General features: G+C 36.9%; 1 protein-coding gene and 1 pseudogene across 1 annotated transcript in view; one reads left to right on the top strand and one right to left on the bottom strand.

Moving 5' to 3' along the window:
• LRRK2 (leucine rich repeat kinase 2) overlaps positions 1–1667 on the bottom strand; it is a 178579-nt gene extending 176912 nt beyond the window's left edge. The window contains exons 1-2 of the mRNA XM_044679106.1: positions 1502–1667; positions 1129–1214 (exon numbers count right to left, since the gene is read on the bottom strand). Of these exons, the coding sequence (XP_044535041.1) occupies positions 1129–1214; positions 1502–1655 (240 nt within the window). The 5' untranslated portion in view covers positions 1656–1667. The remainder of the gene's footprint in view (positions 1–1128; positions 1215–1501) is intronic.
• A 198-nt stretch (positions 1668–1865) lies between these two features.
• LOC123250067 lies at positions 1866–11443 on the top strand (annotated as a pseudogene).
• The last annotated feature ends 10474 nt before the right edge of the window (positions 11444–21917 follow it).

Below are 21917 nucleotides of genomic sequence, written 5' to 3'. Positions count from 1 at the left end.
AACCTCTTTGTAACTCAGTTTCCTCAATTGTTAAATGAATTGGAGTTGAAGACACTTGAGGTTCCTTTCAGTTCTAAACCTAAGATCTTCTGAAAAAAAAATGTCCATCCCAAATGAAGATCCTCACTATATAGTTATTATTGCAATTCAATTTAACATTTTTAAGCATCTAAAGGCAGCTAGGTGGCTCAGTGGAAAAGCCCTAGGCTTAGAATCAAGATCTGAATTCAAAACCAGCCTCGGGAACTTAGTACCCTGTGTGACCCTAAGCAAGTTATTTAACCTCTATTTACCTTAATCCCTTGGAGAAGGAAATGCCAAACCAATCCAGTATCTTTGTCAAGAAAACTTCATGGAGATCATGGTCTACCAGAAGTACTGGACAAGGACTGAACTGAACACCAAAGCACTTATCAAGTAAAAGACACTGAAACTGTGTTTGGTGCTGCAAAGGCAGAAAAATGGAGCTTACATTACATAACAGAACTGATGAACTTGGCTAAATATTTCAGTAGCTGTTTGAGCTACAATACTATCTGTAGGACTATAAAAAATGGTCAGATATATTTATACATTCATTTCTCACCTCAGATAATGTCCATTCCTCCATTACCCTACCCTGCTCTCCAATCTATTTGCTCCTTCCACTCACAAATCCACTATGACTGTCATCTGTCAATGAATTTTAATTTCACTATCTTTTTGCATTAAAATATACACATATGTATATATGTGCATATATATATATACACATATATATATATATATATATATCCAGGGCAGCTAAGTGGCTCAGTGGATAAAGAGTGTGGCCTGGAGGTTCTGGGTTCAAATCTAACCTCAAATATTTCCTAGCTGTATGACTCTGGGAAAGTCACAACTCTAATTGCCTGGCCCTTACCCCTGAATAAATTCTAAGACAGAAAGTAAGGTGTTTCTTTTTTAAAAATCCAACAATATTTAACAATCTCTCCATTTAAAAAAATCACAGCAAGCACAAGACAGAGAGGTCCTTGTTAAGACCAGCATACAAGCGGTTCATGCGAATAGTGTCTCCCAAGGAACTACTTTAAGTTTAAGCATCCCTCTCCAAAGTGGAAAAGGAAAGAGCAAATGAAGTATATTTACCTGTTGCACACCTGCAACTCTCATGTAGGAATCCAAAACAAGTAGCAAGGGGATATGGACATTTTTGCCTTTAAACAACTTGGCAGCTGGAAAAAGAAGAGAGGAGGAAAACAGACGAGACTGTTATTCACTGTAGCTATTTTAAATCAGAAGACTAAAAGGAAATAAGTGAAAGTAAGTCCTTTTTGATTTCAGTTCCTTTTCTAATAGCAATCTTTGCTCCCGGAGAGTTTGGGCCAATGCAGAAAACTATCTCTGACGAATTTCCTTCGAAAAGGTCATGATTTATGGATGTGCTTATAATCCTTCCACTGCTTCGTTTGCCTAAAGTTTAAAAAAATAAATGAGGAAGGAACAACTACCGAAGAATTACCGTGATCTGTGAACGTTAACAGCATCATATCTTCTAGGATTTGGATCACGGTTTCTATCTGCTTTCCTTCCTGGACGTTTTGTAGCCTAACTGTCAACTTCTCCAGGGTTCCCTCTTCGTTTTCTTCATCCTCTAGACTGCTGCCACTGGCCATGACAGACCCCAGTTCTTCCTGAAGCTTTCCTCTGGCCCTAACCTCTAAGAGGAGCGCCCCAGGAGCGGAGCAGGGAAGGCTGACCCCGCGCTTCTCTCAGAGTCCCGGGTGCAGGTACGATCCTGATCCTAGGCTTCGGCCTATTTTGGAAAACAGCCTACCCCGCCCTTCCTGACCCCTCCTCCTCCCGCCCCACCCCCGGGCCGGAAAATGAACTCAATGCAAACTTCGGGGGAGGAGATAAGAGGCTGTCGCTGGAGGCTGCAAACCCTGAAGTCTTCCAGCCTCTGCTGGGAACACTTGCTCCAAGTTACTGAGAAGAGGGCAAGTCTAGACGCGGATGGGGGTGGGGGTGGGGGAGTTCCTCCGGAGTTCTGCCCTTCCCAGAGACCAGAGCAGAAGGCCTCCATTGGCTGGATTTAAAGGATTTACTTTAGCCCTAGCCAGTAGGGCAGAGGAGATTGGGTTAGAAGAGAAGTGATTGCTAGAGGGGAGGGACAGCGTGGAGAAGGACTTGAGAGAGGAATCGCCCACGCCACTGAGAACCACTAAGTATTTAAATCAGGGAACCTAGGAAAGAAAGGCATGGCAACCTATTTTCTTCTTCAAAAGTAGAAAGCCAAGGTTTTGTTAGAAAAGACATTGTCCATTCAAGGGAAATACTGGGATTTTAGTATTGGCATTGGCTGACCCGGTGGTCCTCAATCCTGTAATTGTTTAGGAACACAGCCAACCTTTGAGCGGTGCCTTGAAGAGATCCCAGCAATGAGAGAATGCAAACAGAGGCAGGGCTCTGGAATTTTAGGACTGTCTAACCACAGCCCAGAAGAACGTGAGTTTGGGAGGGGGTTTTGGATGAGACCGACCGCAATTTTGTCTCGTGAAATTTCTTGGTGGAAGCCACTGGGGAAGGTTCTTGTGAAAGGACGATGCTAAATTCTCTCCAAGGAACCCAGAGGCATTTCCCAAATGGAAATTGGGAGATTGGGAGATGTTTGGAGATTGGTAAATGTATAGAGATATAGCCAAAATGTGCCAGTCGCATCTCATCTCATTTAGTTGAGGACTGGTAAGGAGTGCTACATTTGTATTAAAAAGTTCTATATTTTCCTTTCTTTGCCTTGTTCTCTCTCTCCCGTCTCTCTCCTTTTCCCTTGCTTTCCTCTTTCCCTCCTCTTTCCTTTCCTGCCTCTCTTCTTCCTTCCCTCTCTACCTCTTCCTACTTCTCTCTTTTCCCCCACTCTCTTTCCCTCCCTTCTTTCCATTGAGCGGTTCTCTGAAGAACACAAAACTCAAAAAAGGACCAGGAACATTTCCCAAAACCCAGAATAGAATGCACACTAGAGGTAGAGAACATGTACTAGTATTGAAAGAGGATTTATTTTTTTAAGAGCTAAAAGTGATGTTAAGGCTTGACATAGGGAGGCATAGCACAATGGATCTAGCTAGTGCCAGGCCTGGAGTCAAAAGGAGCTGGGTTCATGTCTGGCTTTATTTAACTCCCTTGACACTCTTCTGCCTTAGAAATGATACTAATATCCCTAAGTTTTCTATTCCCTAAGTTTTTTAAATCTTTCAAAATTTTGAGTTATAAATGCCTTGTTTTGGATAATGAAAATTTGTACTTCTGTATTCTAACAAGGATCTGCATCCTTTTGTAGATGTTGTGATATATTAGAGACAAATAAGGATTGTGTATCATCATGATTTCAAATCAGAGGACCTGGTTTCAAATTCTGACTACCTATGTAATCTTGAGACAGTCACTTAACTACTCCGAGCATAAATTCCATCTGTTCAATGACCCCAAAAGTTGTGTCTAGTACTCAGTCTAGATGATAATATGATCCTGTGATGCTGATGGTTCCTTCTACCTTTAATTCTATGATTCTATCATCTTCTTTCTTTTGACTCTATAGTCAAACTTACATTTAACCATTTCCCATTCAATTTTGATTGAACATGTAATTTTATGTGTTTTCGGCAGAACAGTTCTTAGTTATTTTAGCTCTTTTATTTCTGGATTGCCTGAATCATTAAAGTTCCAGGACATTATTTTAAATGATTAACACCTATAACAATAATTTGTCTTGAGTCAAGGAGGATGATGCAATGGCTCATAAAGTCCATGTTGTTCCCTCTTCACCTTTAAGGAGCTTATTTTAGAAAAAAAAATGTTGAGTTCAGTCATAATCATTCTGGGCCTTCTGGAAAATTTAGGTAGAGGGTGGTCTCTGCCTAATTTTATATTCTTACCTATCTCTCATTAACTCCTTGTCTCTGTGGTTAAAACAAAATAAAATTTTTGGAAATATTCAGATAACACTACAGGAGATTATATTATGGTATTTGTGGGAAGACAAGGATCAAGAAGGGAAGCTGGGGGAAAGGCCATTCTTTTCCCAAGGTTTCCCTCAGCCTGGATCTTCTCCTCCAATATTTCTGTAGAATTTATGACAGTCCTCAATCTCCTCCATAGTTCAGGTCTACCTTTTTTCCTGAGAGTGCTTCTGCAGGTAGAAGCATATGCTTGTTCCAGTCTCTCAAACCAAGATCCCCAGAATCCTGATCTCTGGTTCTGAGATAGCCCCTTCCTTTTTTCGACTAATTCCTCAGAATATGATCGAGTCTCTCAGTGGCAGCCAAACATAGTTTTGTAACCTTTGCTATTTACATTAAAGCAATAATAGCATCAGTATTCTATGGAAGAAAGCCAGCTTAATTTGCTAATAACAATAATTAACAAACTACATAGTATATTAAGTACAAGGCATATAAATAAGAGAAAAAATAAAACAAGACTATGCAACAACAGATATGTCATGTTAATATATGTATTTACTTATAATGTATACATTTCTTGGTTAAGTGCTAACATTATCCTCTGGCTACATATATAAACATTTCCCTACTTTCACCAGGGAAATTGTGAATTAGTCTGATCACTAGTCAAATAGTGTTTTTTTTCTATGACCTGATGACTGTGCCAGTGCTAGTTGAGTATTAGTTGATTATAACTCTCATAGCATCTATTGTGGTGCTTTCCAGTGTTATTAGCTCTTGAGGTATGGTATGCAAAATCATTATTTTAAAAGTCTACTTCCAAGTCACTGTCTGAATTAAGCAGACTTTGTTTTTACTGGCAAGCGGACAAAGAGACCACTAAGATGAATGTCCATTAATCTCAATTTGCAAATCTGGCACCAGATACTTCCTAGCTGTGTGACCCTGAGCAAGTCACATAACTCCCATTGCCTAGCCCTTGCGACTCTTCTGCCTTGGAACCAATATAGTCTTGATTCTAAGATGGAAGGTAAGGGTTTAAAAAAAAATCTCAACTTGCTTGTCAGGGAACACAGCTAACTTATCTACTGGTAGATCATCTGGACAAGACCTCCACCAAACTCTGGGACTGTTTTGTAAATAGCCCAATGATTCCACTCCTAAGCATGGAGTGACTTTCGATGAGAACATGTAGGTTGTCATTTAAGATAAATATTGGTCTCTGAATTTTGTGGGATCCATTATATCTGGGACTTTCATTAATGGATACTCTAAATCCACTTAAAAATGGCCTTTTCTTTTTTTCTGTTATTTTAAATGGGAACTGTGCAGTAGCCTATTTTTCCAGTGTGTTTCCTTAAAAGTAAGATGAGGTCCTTTTGAGATGATTTTTGCAGATTTTTTAAAATTTGCCAATTTGTTGAATGTTTAAGCTATTTGCTATGTTACAGAATTCTGTATAGGTACTGATAGTGACAAAAAGTATAAGAAATACAGTTTTTTCACTATTAAAATAAAAAATCACTAAAAATACCTAGAGTATATTATGAAAGGTCATAAATATTCTTTTTTTCCCTTTTCTAAGCAAACTTTATTTGTAACCTGAGTTCAGACAACTTATCTGGGATTCTATTGGATTAAGACCATCTATAAGAAATACCTCTTCTTTCTTCTCATTCTTTTCCTAAGTCCTTAAAATCTAGTGTCTGAACACCTTTATCCTCTGAAACTGATATTTTCAAAGTTACTAATGAGCTTTGTTGTCAAATTTAATAATTTAATTTAATAAGCTTTTCTCAGTCTTCATTATTCTCTCCCTCCTGCAACCTTTGATGTGGTTGATCACTGTCTTCTCCTTGACTCTCCTCTCTAGGTTTTCAGGACACCACTTTCTCCTGGTGCTTCTCCCACCTATTTGACCATTTCTTCTCAGTCTCCTTTATGGGCTTTCCATCCAGTCATGCCCTCCTTCTGCGGGTATTCCACAGGGTTGTCTTGAGCCCTCTTTTCTTCTCCCTCTATACTACTTAACCTAGTGATCCTATCAAATCCTATGGATTTAATCATGCTACTGATTCCAGAATCTACCTATCCTATCCTAACCTCTCTGTTGACTTCCAACCTTGCATCTCCAACTGCCTTTCTGACATCTTGGACTGGATGGCCAGTAGATTTAAACTCAATATATTAAATTTTGTCAACTTTATAAGAATAAGAGTTATCCCCCAACTGATAAATAGGCAAAAGATGTGAACAGACAATTTTTGGATAAAGAAACCAAAACCCTATGTAGATATATGAAAAAAACGCTCTAAATCATTACTGATTAGAGAAATGGAAACCAAAGCAGTTCTGAGGTATCATCTCACACCCATCGGACTGACTAAAAAGACAAAAGGGCAAATTGATGATTTTCAGAGGGGATATGAAAAAATAGGAACATTAATACCCTGTTGGCAGAGCTGCAAATTAATCCAACCATTTTGAAGAAGAATTTGAAATTATACCCAAAGAGTTACAAAACTCCACATACCCTAAGACCTAGAAATACCACTGCTGAGTTTGTTTCCCACAGAGATCAGGGAAAGAGGAAAATAACCCAAGTTCCAAAATATTTATAGCAGCTTTTTGTGGCGGTAAAGAAGAAACTGAGAGGATGCCTATCAATTTATGGTATATAATTGTGATGGAAAATACTGTGCCATAAGAAACTATAAACAGACTGGTTTTTTTTAAACTTGGGAAAGAACTACATGAGATAATGAATAGGGAAATGAGTAGAGCCAGAAGAACAATATACAGAGCCACAGAAATAATCCTGGAAGAATAAACTGTGTTACTTCCAGAAAGTGAACAGAAAGGTGAAATATGAAAGACATGATTGATTAAATATACATGTTGGGCACCTTAATAATATCTTTTGTGATGCAGAAAGGCTGGGGAGGGCCCAGAACACTAATGGAACAGAATTATTATGTACATCCGAAGAAAAATAAGCTAAACATATAGGAGATTTGTGATCTCACTTGTGTACTATCTTCTTTTTTCTTTGTATGTGAAAATGTTTGTTTCATTTGGTTTCATAAAATTGGAATAAAAAAGAAAAAATAAATAAACACAACATATCCAAAACAGAACTCATCATTTGTCCCCTAACCCCTCATCTCCCTCCTACCTTCCCTATTACTATAGAAGGAAACATCTTCCTCCTAGTCTCTCAGGCTCACAATCTATGTGTCATCTGTGACTCCTTATTGTCTCTCACCCCCACATCAATCTGTTGCTAAAGCAACAAGATTTCACCTTTGCAAAATCTTTCAAAACATTCCCTTTTCTTCTCTGACACTGCTATCCCCTGGTCCAACATTTATTGTCTGTGTGATCCCACATCACACTGCCTCGGTTTCCTTAACTGTAAAATGGGAATAATGACAGCAAATACCTCCCAGAGTTCTTATGAGAATTAAATGATCACTATAAAGTTCTTGGAAGAGTACCTGACCTATATAAGGTACTAGATAAATACTTATTCCTTTTCTCCCTCCCCTAAACAGAATCCCTAGCTGATGACAATATTTGCATCAACACCAGTAAAAGAAAGGCTGAATTCATGATTCCATAAGGACCAACTAAGAGAATACATTACAACCAAGGGAGACTACATGAGCATTGCAGAAATGGAAGAAAAGGACCCAGAAACTAGTTTTCTCTCTGGAAACCAGGTCCTACCAGTTAATTCTTTGCCACATGCACTCTAAGCTTGAACCCCTTTCCCCCTTGACTCTATATATTTGATGGAGAATGTATCACAGATTTTTAGGGGGTGGGGGTGTTGTTCTGTTCTTTTTCCTTTTAGTAAATACTCCTTTCTAAAGCTACTTAAGGCCATCTGAGTAAATTGATAATCTAACTGATAATCTTGTTAGGAAGCATACTGGTTTTGCTAGAGCCAATGGCATTAGCAAATTACCCCTGACTTCTCAGGGCTAGGGAATATAGCCAGCATGGATCTGAGAATACAAGTGATCTTGGGGAATAGGAGTTGGGATAACTATGTCTTAGAACTTCTGTGGACTACAACTTCTTTAGTATATAGATTAGTTTGCTGTTGTATACATTGTCGATATTAGAAAGTGAAGTGCTACACCTGACTATAAAGTAGAAAGAAGTCAATCTCACTCCCTCATTTTAAAACTCCAATTTCTGCTGTATTCATGTATTTTGGGGAGCTGTCAGAGGAAAGCTTTATTCTGCAGAGGACAGATATGAGAACAATGGGTGAGAATTGCCAAGAGAGGAATTTAGGCTTGATGTAAGAGGAAAAAACCTTTCTAAAAATCAGTGTCATCTAAAAGTGGAATTGGCTGGAATTGGAAAAGAGAATTACTCTCTTTAGAAGAAAAAGCAGAGGACATTCTTATTCAGGAATGGTTTGAACTCTGAATTCCCATCCAATCCAGATGCTGGGAAGGGGTTAAATTGAATCACGTTTAATAACTGCCAACGTGAACAAAATATGTACATCATTGTGATGAAAAGAATCTCAAAAGTCATCCAGTCATAGACTAAGGGCTTGAAAAGACCTTCAATGATGATATAGTCCAACCCCTTTGGGTTGAAGATTGTACGGTACAGAAAGGTTTAGTGAGAAAATGTGTAACCTCTGAATCAAATTAATCCCAAAGATTAAAAGAAAATACCTTTAACTTCTGCCTCGGAATCAATACATCATAGATTCTCAATCCATTCTAGCTGCCCCACAAAAGAATTTTTTAAAATAATGAATGTTAAAGAAACAGAAGTTTCAAGAAGTTTGTGACCCCAATTTTTAAAAATTGGCAAATCTCTTCCATTTAGACTAGCCATCCCTCATTCTTAGCACTGTCACTATGCATGAGACCTACCTTAGACACAATTCTATAGCTGAATGAAAACAATCAATTCAATGTTTCATCTCAAAATCTCTGACTCTGTAACTTATAGCACATCTGGTGAGTTTAAGTGCAAATTAGGAGAGTAACCCAAAGGGCTTATAGTCTTCCAACTTTAAAGTTAGATTTAGTGGCCAGCTGGGTGGCTCAGTGGATTGAGAGCCTAGAGACAGGAGGTCCTGGGTTCAAATCTGGCCTCAGACACTTCCTAGCTGTGTGACCCTGGGCAAGTCCCTTAACCCCTGTAGCCCTTAGCACTCTTCTGCCTTGGAGTCAATACACAGTATTGACTCTAAGATGGAAGGTAAGGGTTTAAAAAAAAAAAGTTAGATTTACTTCTCTTTTAAAAAGTTAATCAACTTCCTCTTCAGAGATTATCCTAATTTCACAGTTTCTTTTGCAATGGCATATGCAGCCAGGAAATTTGGCACTAATGTCTATCAATTACTTAGTGCTTTGATTAAGTAACTACTGAAGTTGTTTTTAGGCAAGAGTTCAGCAGACTTGACAGCCTTTTCTAAGTGTCTCATTAATAACACTTCAAACTCCCTGGTCATAGAATGTTCTTTGTTTTATTCTCTCAGAGGAGAATATGATTACTTGGATTCAACCAGAATGTGCTCAGACCTGATGATTTTGTCAGGACTTAGTCTTTTATCATCTTCTTTAAGAGGGTTGAGATATCTGGATTGATTTCCAATACCAACATTCACCCTTTGTCGATACTCAGACAGTCAATCCCATCACTCTGGGTTGCGACTCTTCATGACTCCATTTGAGGTCTTCTTGGCAAAGACACTGGACTGGTTTGCCATTTCCTTCTCCAGTTCATTTTACAGATGAAGAAACAAATAGGGTTAAATGACTTGCCTTGGGACACAAAGCTAGTAAATATTGGAGGCCAGATTTGAATTCAAAAATATATTTTTTTCAAGCCTGGCACTCTATCCCCTGTGCCACCTAGATGCCTGACTTATCAACTAAAGTCCCTTAATCAATGTGCTATTGTAATTATTCATCTTTGTTGTTGTTAGGGCAGCTAGGTGGCCCAGTGGGTAGAGCGCCAGAGCCTGGAGTTAGGAAGATCTGAGAGCTGTCTGACCCTGGGAAAGTCACTTAAACCTGTTTGCCTCAGTTTCCTTAACCATAAAATGAGCTGGAAAAGGAAATGGCAAATAATTCCTCTGTCTTTGTCAAGAAAGCCCCAAATGGGGTCATGAAAAGTCAGACATGACTGAAACAACTGAACAACAACACCAATCTCCAGCCTTTATACTTTGACTTATAAACTAGAGACCCTTAATCAATGTGTTATTGTTATTATTCATCTAGTTTTATTAATATTAGCCAGTAGTTGTAAAGGACTTTAAAGTTTGCAAAGTGCTTTATATACATTATTTCATTTAATTTTCACAATAAAACGTTGAAGTAGGTGACATCTCCATTTTATAGATGGGGAAATTTAGGCTAAAGGAAGATAAGTAATTTGCCCAGAGTCCTACATCTAATGACTGTTTAAGATAGGATTTTAACCTCAGTCTTTTTTATTCCACATACGATTCTTTATCATTTCCCCTTTCTGGGTCTGAGAGCTCTGGTCACAAATGTAACATTCTTTCACTTTCCCTTGCTATGAAGACAAGAGGCTCTTAGTAGCTACTGTATTTCATGACATCTAAAATTGCACAGAGGCCTGAAGAGCACTGTCATAAAAAGAAAATATTGTACAGAACAAGTCTTGACATCGCCTTTGAGAGTAAAGGAGAACAGCATAGCTTCATATACACCAGACTGTTGCTACATGTTGGACCAATTCTAAACTATTCAAAACAAATACAGAACAATTTTTGTCCCACCTATTCCTCCAAGAATGAGAGAGTTCGTGCTAGAGTAGGTTTCTTAACTATTTCTAAATAGATCTTGAACCCCTTTGGTAATCTCATTCTGTACTTTGCCTCCCAATATTGCATTGGCTTTTCTATACTGAGCCTGGTCCTGGTGGGAGTCCTCGTCACTGTCTTCAATGCCAGCATCTATAGCCTGTTGGTCATCACTGTGGATCACAACCTGTTCCTCTACAAAGCACTCACTTACTGCTCTGAAGCCATGGTAACAAGGATGAATGCCATGCTGGTGCTGGGCTTGGGGGCAGGGAGGGATGCTCTAGTTTGGGTTTCCTTCCTGTGCTTCCCTGCTACGGCTTCAATGAGCCAGTCTCCTGCAATGTTGTGAGCCCACTGTCTAAGCATCACCTGGTGGTCCTGGCATGGTCTTTTTCATGGTGTTTGGCATGATGTTACAACTGATTGTCTGCTGCCTTGCTTAACAGATTGCCCTCCACTGACACCTGCTTCCTGCTTCCTACTACATGGCCACCTGCAAGGGCTCACTGTGGTACTGGGGGCCTTTTCTGCCTGTCAGCTTCCTTTTGCCATCTACTGCCTGTTGGGTGACTCCCACTCATCCCTGCTCTACACCTATCTCACGTTCTTACAACCGCCTCCTGCTCCCTCAATGCTGTCATCTATGTCTTCCAAGTACCCTTTCCACTCTGCTCCCCCAGGGATAATCTAGTTTGGGTCCCTTCCTTCTTCTCTCTTCTCCCCAGTTTTCTGCTTTTCCTGTGCAATCCTTCTTTAACAGTTCTTTTGGGATCTCAGTTTTCCCACCCTTCCCCAACCCCAAGTACGGGATTCAGGAGTTTTGAATCCTTTGACTGGTTGAGAAGAGTTCCTTTTATTCCAATTCCACACCTCCCCTGACCCACTAGATACAGCCACTGGAGCTTTGGAAATGCACTGTCTTGTACAGTCTATTCCTCTCCCTAATTTCCTTTGCTATTTCCTAGCTAGAAAGCCAATAAATTTTTCCTGTAATGAGCCTGGGGTGACCCTCCATGTCACTGGACCATCTGCAAAGAGAGGGATTTATGTATATGCAGATACAAAAATAATATTTATTTCTTTAGATGTTTATTTATTGGAAAATGCTATAAAATTGTTGGATATTTTTTATTATAAAGTATTTTTTTTGTTTCTAGTCTGGACCAGGGAAAGGTATGGAACAGGGGTTTGGAGTAGGTGGGAGGCATTGGGAAGGTAAGGTTTGGCAGAGTGCCAGGAGTGCGGGGGAGGGGGGTATTGGATTTTTTTAAGTCATACTACTAAGAAATGGAGAATTCTGGACAAGTTATTTGGCTCCAGCCTTCTTTGGGGCCATGCTGTCCTCTGGTGGCTACCACTAGGAACTGCAGCTTACAGTGCCATGGATTGATATGGATATTGTCTTCCCTGTCCTTTTTCTTTCCCTCTCCCAAATTTCTCTTCCACATCCACACTGGGAATTGGACACCTCCCCTTTACCCATATAGGGTCACAGCCAGGGCCTTGGTAGGGGGAAGGAGCCATCCTCTCATTGGCCTCAGGGCAGAGTGGGCATGGGATCCTCATTTCTGGAACTCCACCAAACCTTGGATGGAGTATCACCTTCCCAATCCTCCCACCCACTGAACTCCTCTGTTCCATACTTTTCCCTGACCCAGACTAGAAATAAAAAACAACTTTATAATAAATAAATACATCAAACCATTTTACGGCAAGTTTCTCTGATAAAAGACTCATTTCTCAAATAAGAATGGTTCTCCAGTTGATAAATGGTCAAATGATATGAATAGATAGTATTCAGAAGAAGAAATCAAAGCTATGTAACAGATAGGGATGCATTAAAAGAAAAGAAAACTTCCTCTCTCACCATGGAACACTAAATTGTCCATATTGGATTTCTTTCAGGAGGTGAACAGTAGATTCTTTCCTTTTTTTTTTTTTTTTTTTTTTTTTTTTTAACCCTCTGGATCCAAGATATTGGGGAAATTTTCCTTTACAATTTCTTGAATTTCTGGCTACACTAAAACTACACTGACTAGGCCCTTTTTTTTATCAGTTATCAATTGGAGAATGATTCTTATTTTAGTAAATTTGACTCAATTTCCTATATCCAGGAGTATGAGATCAGAGCCATTTTAATTTCTATTTCTTTATAATCAATAATGATTTGGAACATATTTTCATATAACTATAGACAGCTTTTATTTCTTCATCTAAAAACTGCCTATTCCTGTTTTATGACCATTTTTCAATTGGGGAATGACTTGCATTCTTAAAGATTTGACTAAGTTCTATATACATTTGAGAAATGAAGTCTTTGTTAGAGACTTGCTGTACATTTTTTCCAGTTTTCTGTTTTCTAATCTTTGATGCATTGGTTTTATTTGTGCAAAACCATTTTAATTTAATATTGTCAAAATTATCTACTTTATGTGTTGTAATGTTCTCTATCTTTTGTATGTTCATAAATTCTTCCCTATAGCGTAGTGAGAAAATAAGGATATTGATTAAAATAAGAAATTTAATAAAGAGATCTCTGAGGGTACAAGCAAGGTAGAGAGCAATGTGTGAGACAAGAACTTGGAAAGAAGAACACAGGAAAGGGTTCTGTCAGCTGGGTCACTGACTGACTAGGCCTCTCACTGACTGGGTCACTCACTGACTGGGCTTTGGTTAGTGAGCTTGCTTTCACTCTGGCTGCTGTTGAAGACAGACATCTGAGATTTTACTCTTGGCTGGTGAAAGGGAAGAGAAACCTCTGAATCCCATCTGAAGAGTGTTTCCACGTTCCAGATTGAGAGAAGTCATCTCTAAGAAGAAGCTGGTAGATCTGTTTTGCTGGATAACAGTTTTGGAGAAGGAAAAAGATTGAAGCTGTTTGTCTGGACTCTGGGCCATATGAGGGCTACCAGATTGTCAGTTAGCAGCTATCATCTTGGTTGACTGAATCATATGTACTTGGAGAATCTCTTTATAAAATTAAATTAATTGAATAAGGATTGTTTAGGTAGATTTATAGTTAGATAGCATCTGGGGTTTTTAGTAAGCGTCAGTGTAGTTTTAGTAAAGCCGGAAGAACCAAAGGCTCCACCATAAGGGGGACATAGCAAGTGGGTGGACACAGTTCCCAATTAGTATTAAGGTTTCTGTGTTATTAATCCTTATTTTCATATTATTAAACATAAAATAAATAGCTTTTTATATATGTAGTGTGACTCCAAGAACCTTCCATATTGACTGAAGGAAGGAAAGCCATCCCTAGCTTTCCTTCAGAGAGAAGAGTTAAAGATACTCTTGTGGACACCAAACAAAGTATCTTATCACATCATTCTCCTCACAACTCCATTTTATAAACATTATTTCTTCAATAGATCAGACAAGTAAATTATTCCACGTTCCTCTAATTTGCTTATGGTATCATTTTTTTGCCTAAATCATATACTCATTTTGACCATATCTTGGTATATGGTGTGAGGTACCAGTCTCTGCCTAGTTTCTGCTATCCTTTTTCCAGTTTTCCCAGCAATTTTTGTCAAATAATGAGTTCTTATCTGAAAACTTGGATCTTTGCATTTATCAAACACTAGTTTACTAAGGTCATCTTCTACTGTGTGTTATGTACCTAATTTATTCTGTTGGTCCAACACTCTATTTCTAAGCTGACTGGTTTGATGAATACCATTTATAGTACAGTTTGAGATCTAGTACTGCTAATCTACCTTCCCTCATATTATTTTATCATTAATTCTCTTGATATTCTTGACCTTTTGTTCTTCCAGATAAATGCTGTTATTTTTAAAAATAGCTCTATGAAATAATTTTTTGGAAGTTTGATTGGTATGACACTGAATAGGTTAGATTAGTTTAGGTAAAGTTACCATTTTATTATATTGGTTTGGCCAACCTATGAGCAATTAATATTTCTCTAATTATTTAGGTCTGATTTTATTTGAATGAGAAGTGTTTTTGTGTTCATATAGTTCCTGGGTTAGTCTTGGCAGATAGACCTCTAGGTATTTTGTATTGTCTAGAGTTATTTTTAATGGAATTTCTCTATCTTTTGCTATTGAACTTTGTTGATAATATATAGAAATACTAATGATTTTTGTGGGATTTTTTTTATATCCTGCAACGTGGCTACTAAGTCTGTATTCCAAAGAGATTTTTTTAAAAAGGGGAAAGGATCTATTTGCATGCAAATATTTATAGCAGTTCTTTTGTGTGGCAGCAAAAAAATTGAAAACTGAGAGGATATTCATTAACTGGGGAATAGTTGAACAATTTGTGGTAACATGATTGTAATAAAATACTATTGTGCTATAAGAAATAATGAGCAGGAGGATTTCAGAAAAACCTGGAAAGCCATAACTGAACCAATGTAAAGTGAAGTGAGTAGAACCAGGAAAACATTATACTCAGTAATAGCAATATTATATGATGAACAATTGTGAATGAGTTAAGTATTCTCAGTAATACTGTGATCTGAGACAATCTCAAAGAACTCATGATGAAAAATAGCATCTGGCTCCAAAGAAAGAGGTGCTAGAGTGCGAATACAGACTGAAACATACTGCATTTCAATTTCTTGATTTGGGGGGATTTTGTTGTTTGTTTGAGTTCTATTCCACAAAATGACTAACAAGGAGAAATATTTTACATGACTATGTATATAAAATCTATATTAGATTGCTTACTATCCAAGATAGGGGGTGGAAAGAGAGTGAATTTAGAACTGAACTTTTTTCTTTAAAGTAATGTTAAAAATATTTTTACATGTAATTGAGGGAAAAATATAATTTAAAAGAAGAGTTATAACAATCATCTTTCCATGTAAAAATGTAAACTGTTTAATGTTATTAAATCCTTTAAGTTTTCTTTTTCCTATTTATTTTTTTAGGTTTCTCTCAAAAAAAAGATGGCATCCAAATGTAAGACATGGATGTCTTACATTTGGATGCCATCTTTTTTTTTGTTCTGCTCTGGTCTTTTCATTAGAAAGTCATCTATTTCATTAAATTTCCAATTACCCCCTGAAAGATTATGCTCAGTTTCACTGGCTAGGTGATTCTGGGTTGTGATCCTAGTTCCTTTGATTTTCAGAATATCATATTCCAAACTCTCTGATACTTTAATGTAGAAGGCAGGTCATGTGTAATCTTGACTGTAGCTCCATGATAATCGAATTTTTTTTCTGACTGCTTTCAGTATTTTCTCCTTAGCCATAGAACTCTGGAATTTAACTAATATTCCTGGGAGTTTTTATTTTGAGATCTCCTTTAGAAGGTGATCAGTGGATTCTTTCAATTTCTATTTTGTCATTTTGTTTCAGAATATTAAGGCATTTTTCTTGATAATTTCTTGTAATATGGTCAGTCCAGGCTCTTTCTTGTTGTGGCTTTCAAGTAGTCCAGTGATTCTTAGATAATCTCTCTTGGATTTATTTTCTAGATGAGTCATTTTCCCAATGAGATATTTCAGATTTTCCTTTTTTGCTTTTTCATTCTTTTGATTTTGAAACTTGTTTCTTGATACCCTATGGAGTCATTAGCTTCCATTTGCCTGATTCCTATTTTAAGAAATTATTTTCTTCACTGAGCTTGTGTATCTCCTTTTCTATTTGATCATTTCTACTTTTTAATAAGGAGTTGTCTTTCTTGGATTTTTGTATTTAGCTCATCTACTTTTAAAGAAGTTGTTTTCTTCTTGGATTTTTTGTGCCTCTTTCCATTTGATCAAGTCTATTTTTTAAGAAGTTGTTTTTTTCATTAAATTTTCATACTTTCTCTTCTAGCTAATTTTAATTTTTAAGAAGTTGTTGCCTTCATTAAATTTTTGTACTTCCTTTTCCATTTGGCCAATTCTGGCTTTTAGGGAATTGTTTCTTTCAGTGAACTTTTCTATATCTTTTACCAAGGCATTGATTCTTTCTTTATTATTCTCTTGCATCATTTTTATTTCTTTATCCAATTTTTCTTCTTCCTTTCTTACTTGATTTTTAAAATCCTTTTTGAGTTCTTGCCAGAGTTTCTGTTGGGTCTGACACCATTTCATGTTTTCCTTTAAGGCTTCATGTAAAGCTGCTTTGGAATTGTTGTCCTCTTCTGAGTTTATATTTTGATATTCCCTGTCACTAAAATAACTTTATGTAGTCAAGTTTTTTCTTTGTCTTTTGCTCCTTTTTTCAGCTTATTTCATAACTCTGTCTCTATATTAATTTTTTGGCTCTATTCCTGGGATGGAGAGAGTACTGTCCTGAGCTTGTATTGGTGCCTGTAGGTCATCTTTCACCTTCTTTGTTTTGTTTTCAAGCTGGTCAATTTTGACTTTCAAGACACTATTTTCTTGTTTTAGTTCATGTATTTCCTTTTTCCAATTGTCTTCAGCCTCTCTTGATTGTTTTTTGAGTTCTTGAGTTAATTGAATTTTGAGATCTTCCAAAGCCGGTGTCCAATTCGCTGGAGTTTCTTTGGTTTTGCTTGGAGTTCCTTGATCTTCTTCTATTTCATTTGCTCTCAGTTCACTTCCTGGAAAGAAGCTGTCAATAATTTCTTTTTTGTTTTTCTATTGTTTACTCATATTTTTTTCCTTCTTTTCGTCCTGTGCCTTCTCTGCTCTGCTGGCTAATTAGGTGAAGCAGATGATTTTAATGAGCTTTGATATAAGATCTTCCTCAACTGGCAATAGAAGTTTGTAGCTACTTTCTCTGCAGACTATGGGGGAGGGGTGTTGGAGTTTCCCTGCCCTCTGAAGACTTCTGATCTGTCTTATTGATAGGATTAAACCAGGGTGGGATTGATCTGTAGAGCTTGATGTGCCCTGAGGCTAAAACCTGGAGAGAAGGGGGAGGGGCAAGATTAAGCACTGCTGCATCTAGGGTGAACACTCTGTGTTTCTCTTCTAGCCACCTCCCTGTGTCTGTGTTCAATGCCCTGAGCCTGGTGCCAGCAAGAGTCTCCCTCCAGACTAGTGTGTTTGCCCTTCCAGAGATCTGAGGGGCCACTGGACACTCTGCACAACACGTGGGGGAGGGGTCCTGGGATTCCCCTTCTTCCTTACCCTCAAGCCCAATAGTTCAGGAATTCAGGCCTTTTTTTCTTGGTGTACCTCTTGAGCTGTCCAGCAGTAGGATCCCCCAGCTCTGTCCAGTTGTTAGATTTGATTTTCTTTCCCCTTGAAGCTCTTTGTTTTTTATCTCAGTCTGGAAGGGTATGGAGGTTTGAAGTTTTGCTCCATCTAAGCCACCATCTTCAGGCATAATCTTATATTGGGGTCAGGTCTGGTGCTTGAGGGCAGTGTGGCTGTCTTTGATTGCTGCAGTGTAGGAGTCCTGTGGTATGTACTTCAAGAGGGTAGATTGGCTCCCTTGCTGTAGGGAGACTTACAGATGTGTAACCTGCATACAGCCTGGTTTGACTTGAGTTGGATTCAACTTCTTGCTAATGGTTTTCTGGGATGCTCCCTGCACTTTGCTGCTATCCTTTATTACTTTGGTGAGACAGCTTTTTCCTGTTGTCCTTCTACATTGGCTTGAACCAGTACACTGTTTCACCCTGTCTTTTTTTTTTTGGTTCAGCCATTAAAAATCATTTTGAGGATGGGGTTTGAGTGTGTGGCTGTTTGGAGGTGAGTTTAGATGAGCTCAGAGAGTCCTTCTTTATTCCACCATCTTGGCTCCAAGAAGCCCTGATCTAGTGTTTCTGAAAATAATTTTTCTTATAAACTTAATATGTATCAAAGATAAAGATATTCTTTATTAATTAATTTTTTTCAGTTTGCAAGATTTTATTTTTTCTTCTTTCCATCTCACTCCCTTCCTCCAAAAGAAAAACAAATTCCTTGCAATGAATAAACATAACAAACATTCCCACAGTGACCTTGTCAAAAAAAACCCCAAATCATTTTTACATTAGTCTTTCACTTCTCTATCAGAATTTAGGTAGCATTCTCTGGAATCAGGATCTGTATTGTGTTGATCAGAGACCTTAAGTATTTTTAAATTGTCTATTTTTAAAATGTTAATATTATAGTATAACTTGTTCTCCTTATTCTGCTCGTTTAACTCTATCAATTCATTGAAGTCTTCTTAGGTTTCTCTAAAACCATCCCTTTTATCCTAGTTCATGAGTGTATTCTATCATATTAATATGCTATAATATGTTCATCCAGTCCCCAATTTATATGCATGATCTTACTTTCTAATCCTTTGCCACTATGAAAAGACTTGCTATAAATATTTTGGTACGTACAGGACACTTCCTCTTTCTTTTATATCTTCAGTGTATAGGTATAATGATGAATTGAAAAGATATACACAATTAAAATAAATTTTTGGATATAGTTCTAATTGCTTTCCAGAAAAAAATTCATAGTTCTACCAATATTATTATATATCAGTGCGTTTATTTTATCTCAGTCCATCCAACATTGGTCATTTTCCTTTTTTGTCAGTTTTGTGTGGTGGGTGGAAAGATGAATAATTTTAACTTATTAAACAATGTATGTCAATTGCCCAGAAAATTTGGACCTGGCCCTCCACTCAGCATAGGGTTGGACCCTGAATACATGGAAAGATAGATTTCCATACATTAAAAACAGTCAAATAAGACCAATTAATTAAAAGAAAACAATTAACCAGGAAACAGCATTAGGTAATCTGATTTCTAATTGGAGGAAAGATAAGGGACTTTCTAAATTGGGAGGGGGAGAGTGAAGAATTTTGATTACCTGAAATAAAAAAGAGAACTACTTCTCCTACCAAGGGTCTGTGAATAATAAGAGGAATATGAAAACAATAATTGATTTTTCAGTACAGGGCCAGTTTTCAAATAAGATATTTGGGTTGATTGAGGTGTTCAATTGTGAGAAAACTCCTTTGGATCTGACCATATTTCTGGGTGGTTAAGAGAGGTAAATAGCAGGTAGAGGTGGTCCAGTTTCCCAACCAGGTAGGGCTAAGGTCAAACAATGCAATAAGGTTTTCTTCCAAATCTCAAAAATGAGTGAAAGTTTGTTTCACTTAATTCCTACAATTAATCACTTGCTATCCTAATCTCTTCAGTTCCCTCATTTGCCAGTCTTATAGGTGTGCAGTGAAACTTCATAGTTGCTTCAATTTGCATTTCTCTAATTATTAGCAATTTGGAGCATTTTTACATATTATTTTAAGAGCTTGAAACTTTTCCCTTGTTAACTGCCTGGTTGTAATGTATAGTTTTTGTGATATGTTAATTTTTTTTTGTGATAGGAAGTTTATTTGATGTTATTTAAAATTTTTATAGCATTATTCATTTGGGAGATTGGAATATGGTTTTCCTTCTCTGTTTTAACTCTCTGGTTTGGGTATTTGGTAGGATACCTTCTTTTGCTATTTTTGCAAACTCTTTGTACAATATCAGGAGTAATCCTTTCTTTGAATGTTTCCTAGAATTTGCTTGTCCATCTGGTAGTAATTGTGTTTTTTTTTTCACTTTCCCCTTTGGAAGTTTATTTCTGGCTTCTTCAATGTCTTTTTCATAGATTATATTACTTAAATTTTAAATTTCTTGTTCTGTTAATGATTACTATATATTTTTGAACATGTTACTTTCACTTAAGATGCTGATTTTATTGGCATATAATTATGTGAAATCATTCCTGTTTGATATAATCAGTAATAGTAGTCTTTATTTTTTCTTTATTGTGAATATTCTCTTTTCATTTTTGATATGAGTAATTTGGTTTTCCTCTTCTTTTTAAATTAAATTACTTAATAGTCTGTTTTTTAAATGGTCTTTTTTATTTAATTCTATGTATGTATGCATATGTATTTTCAGCTGACATTATCAATATCTTCCTTGATTTTCAGGTTTCTAATTTGGTGTTTAATTGAGGATTTTCTATTTGTTTTTCAGGATGTTTTTTAGTTACATGCCCAGCTCATTGATTTGGTTTTTTCATTTCATTGATGAAAGCTTTTAAGAGACTGAACCATGAAGGCAAAGGAGGAAGCCATATAGCCCAGCTTTACCCATAACTTATTGCTTTGCTTTTAAGTTCTTTATCATTAAGTCCATTTTCCCCTCTGTTGGATTATAATTCATTTTGTTGGGTAAGTAAAATTTTTGTTATAAGCCTATATTGTTTGAATATCATATTCTATTCCTTCTGCTCCTTTAGAGTTGTAGCTGCTAAATATTTTGTGTTACTATGATTCTTTTTTTAATTATTTATTTTTTTTTTTTGGTTTTTATTAGGCAATGGGAGTTAAGTGACTTGCCCAGGGTCATTCAGCTAGGAAGTGTCTGAGGTCAGATTTGAACCTGGGACCTCCCATCTCTAGGCCTGGATCTCAATCCACTGAGCCATTCAGCTGCCACAATACTGACTATGTATTCTTAAATACTTTCACTCTTTCTGGCTGCTTGCAGTAATTTTTTTTTCTTTGACCTATAAATGTCAAAGGTCTTGATTTTGACTTTGACATTCCTTGACTGTTTTTGTTGGAGGTTTATTTGGAGAGGTGGAATCTTTCTATTTTCACTTTGCCTTCTTGTTCTAATACATCTAGTCAATTTTCCTTTATGGCTTCTTGAACAATGGCAATCCAGATTCTTTGTTGGTCATGGCTTTCAGATAATCTTAGTGATTCTTAAATTCTCTCTCCTTCATATGTTTTACATATAGTTTTTTTCTGTATAAAATGCTATTCATCTCCCAAATTTCCATATTTTTACTTATAATATTTGTTTTCTCATCGAGTCATTAACTTCATTTGGTTATTCTAAATTTCAAAGAGTCTGTTACATTGATATATTTTAATATCTTTTGTGCCAAGCTATTTTCTTTCCAAGTTTTTCCTCCATAGATCTCATTTCTATGCCAATTATTTTATCTATTGTTTTAATTTCATTTTTATATAATTTTTAATTCTTTTTAAAACTTTCATTATTTTTTACAATAGAAATTGATCCTGTGGCCAGGCACTGTTTTTCTTTTAGGTTTTTCTTACAGATGTTTTGGAGTTAATCTCTTCTGCAATTGAAGATGGTATATCAAGGAGGGGTCCTATACCAAAGTTGAATGAGAAATAGATAAACTCTCACTAGCAAGGCTAAGATCCCTTTAAGTTCAGGATTCTGTCTCTGCTCCTAGGGGTTGGAATCAATCTAATTGGACAGTTAGTACAG

Source organism: Gracilinanus agilis, chromosome 5 (genome assembly GCF_016433145.1).
Source record: "Gracilinanus agilis isolate LMUSP501 chromosome 5, AgileGrace, whole genome shotgun sequence".
Classification (NCBI taxonomy): domain Eukaryota; kingdom Metazoa; phylum Chordata; class Mammalia; order Didelphimorphia; family Didelphidae; genus Gracilinanus; species Gracilinanus agilis.
The sequence above is the reverse complement of the archived record's forward strand: the minus strand, read 5'-3'. Positions and strand labels throughout refer to the sequence as shown.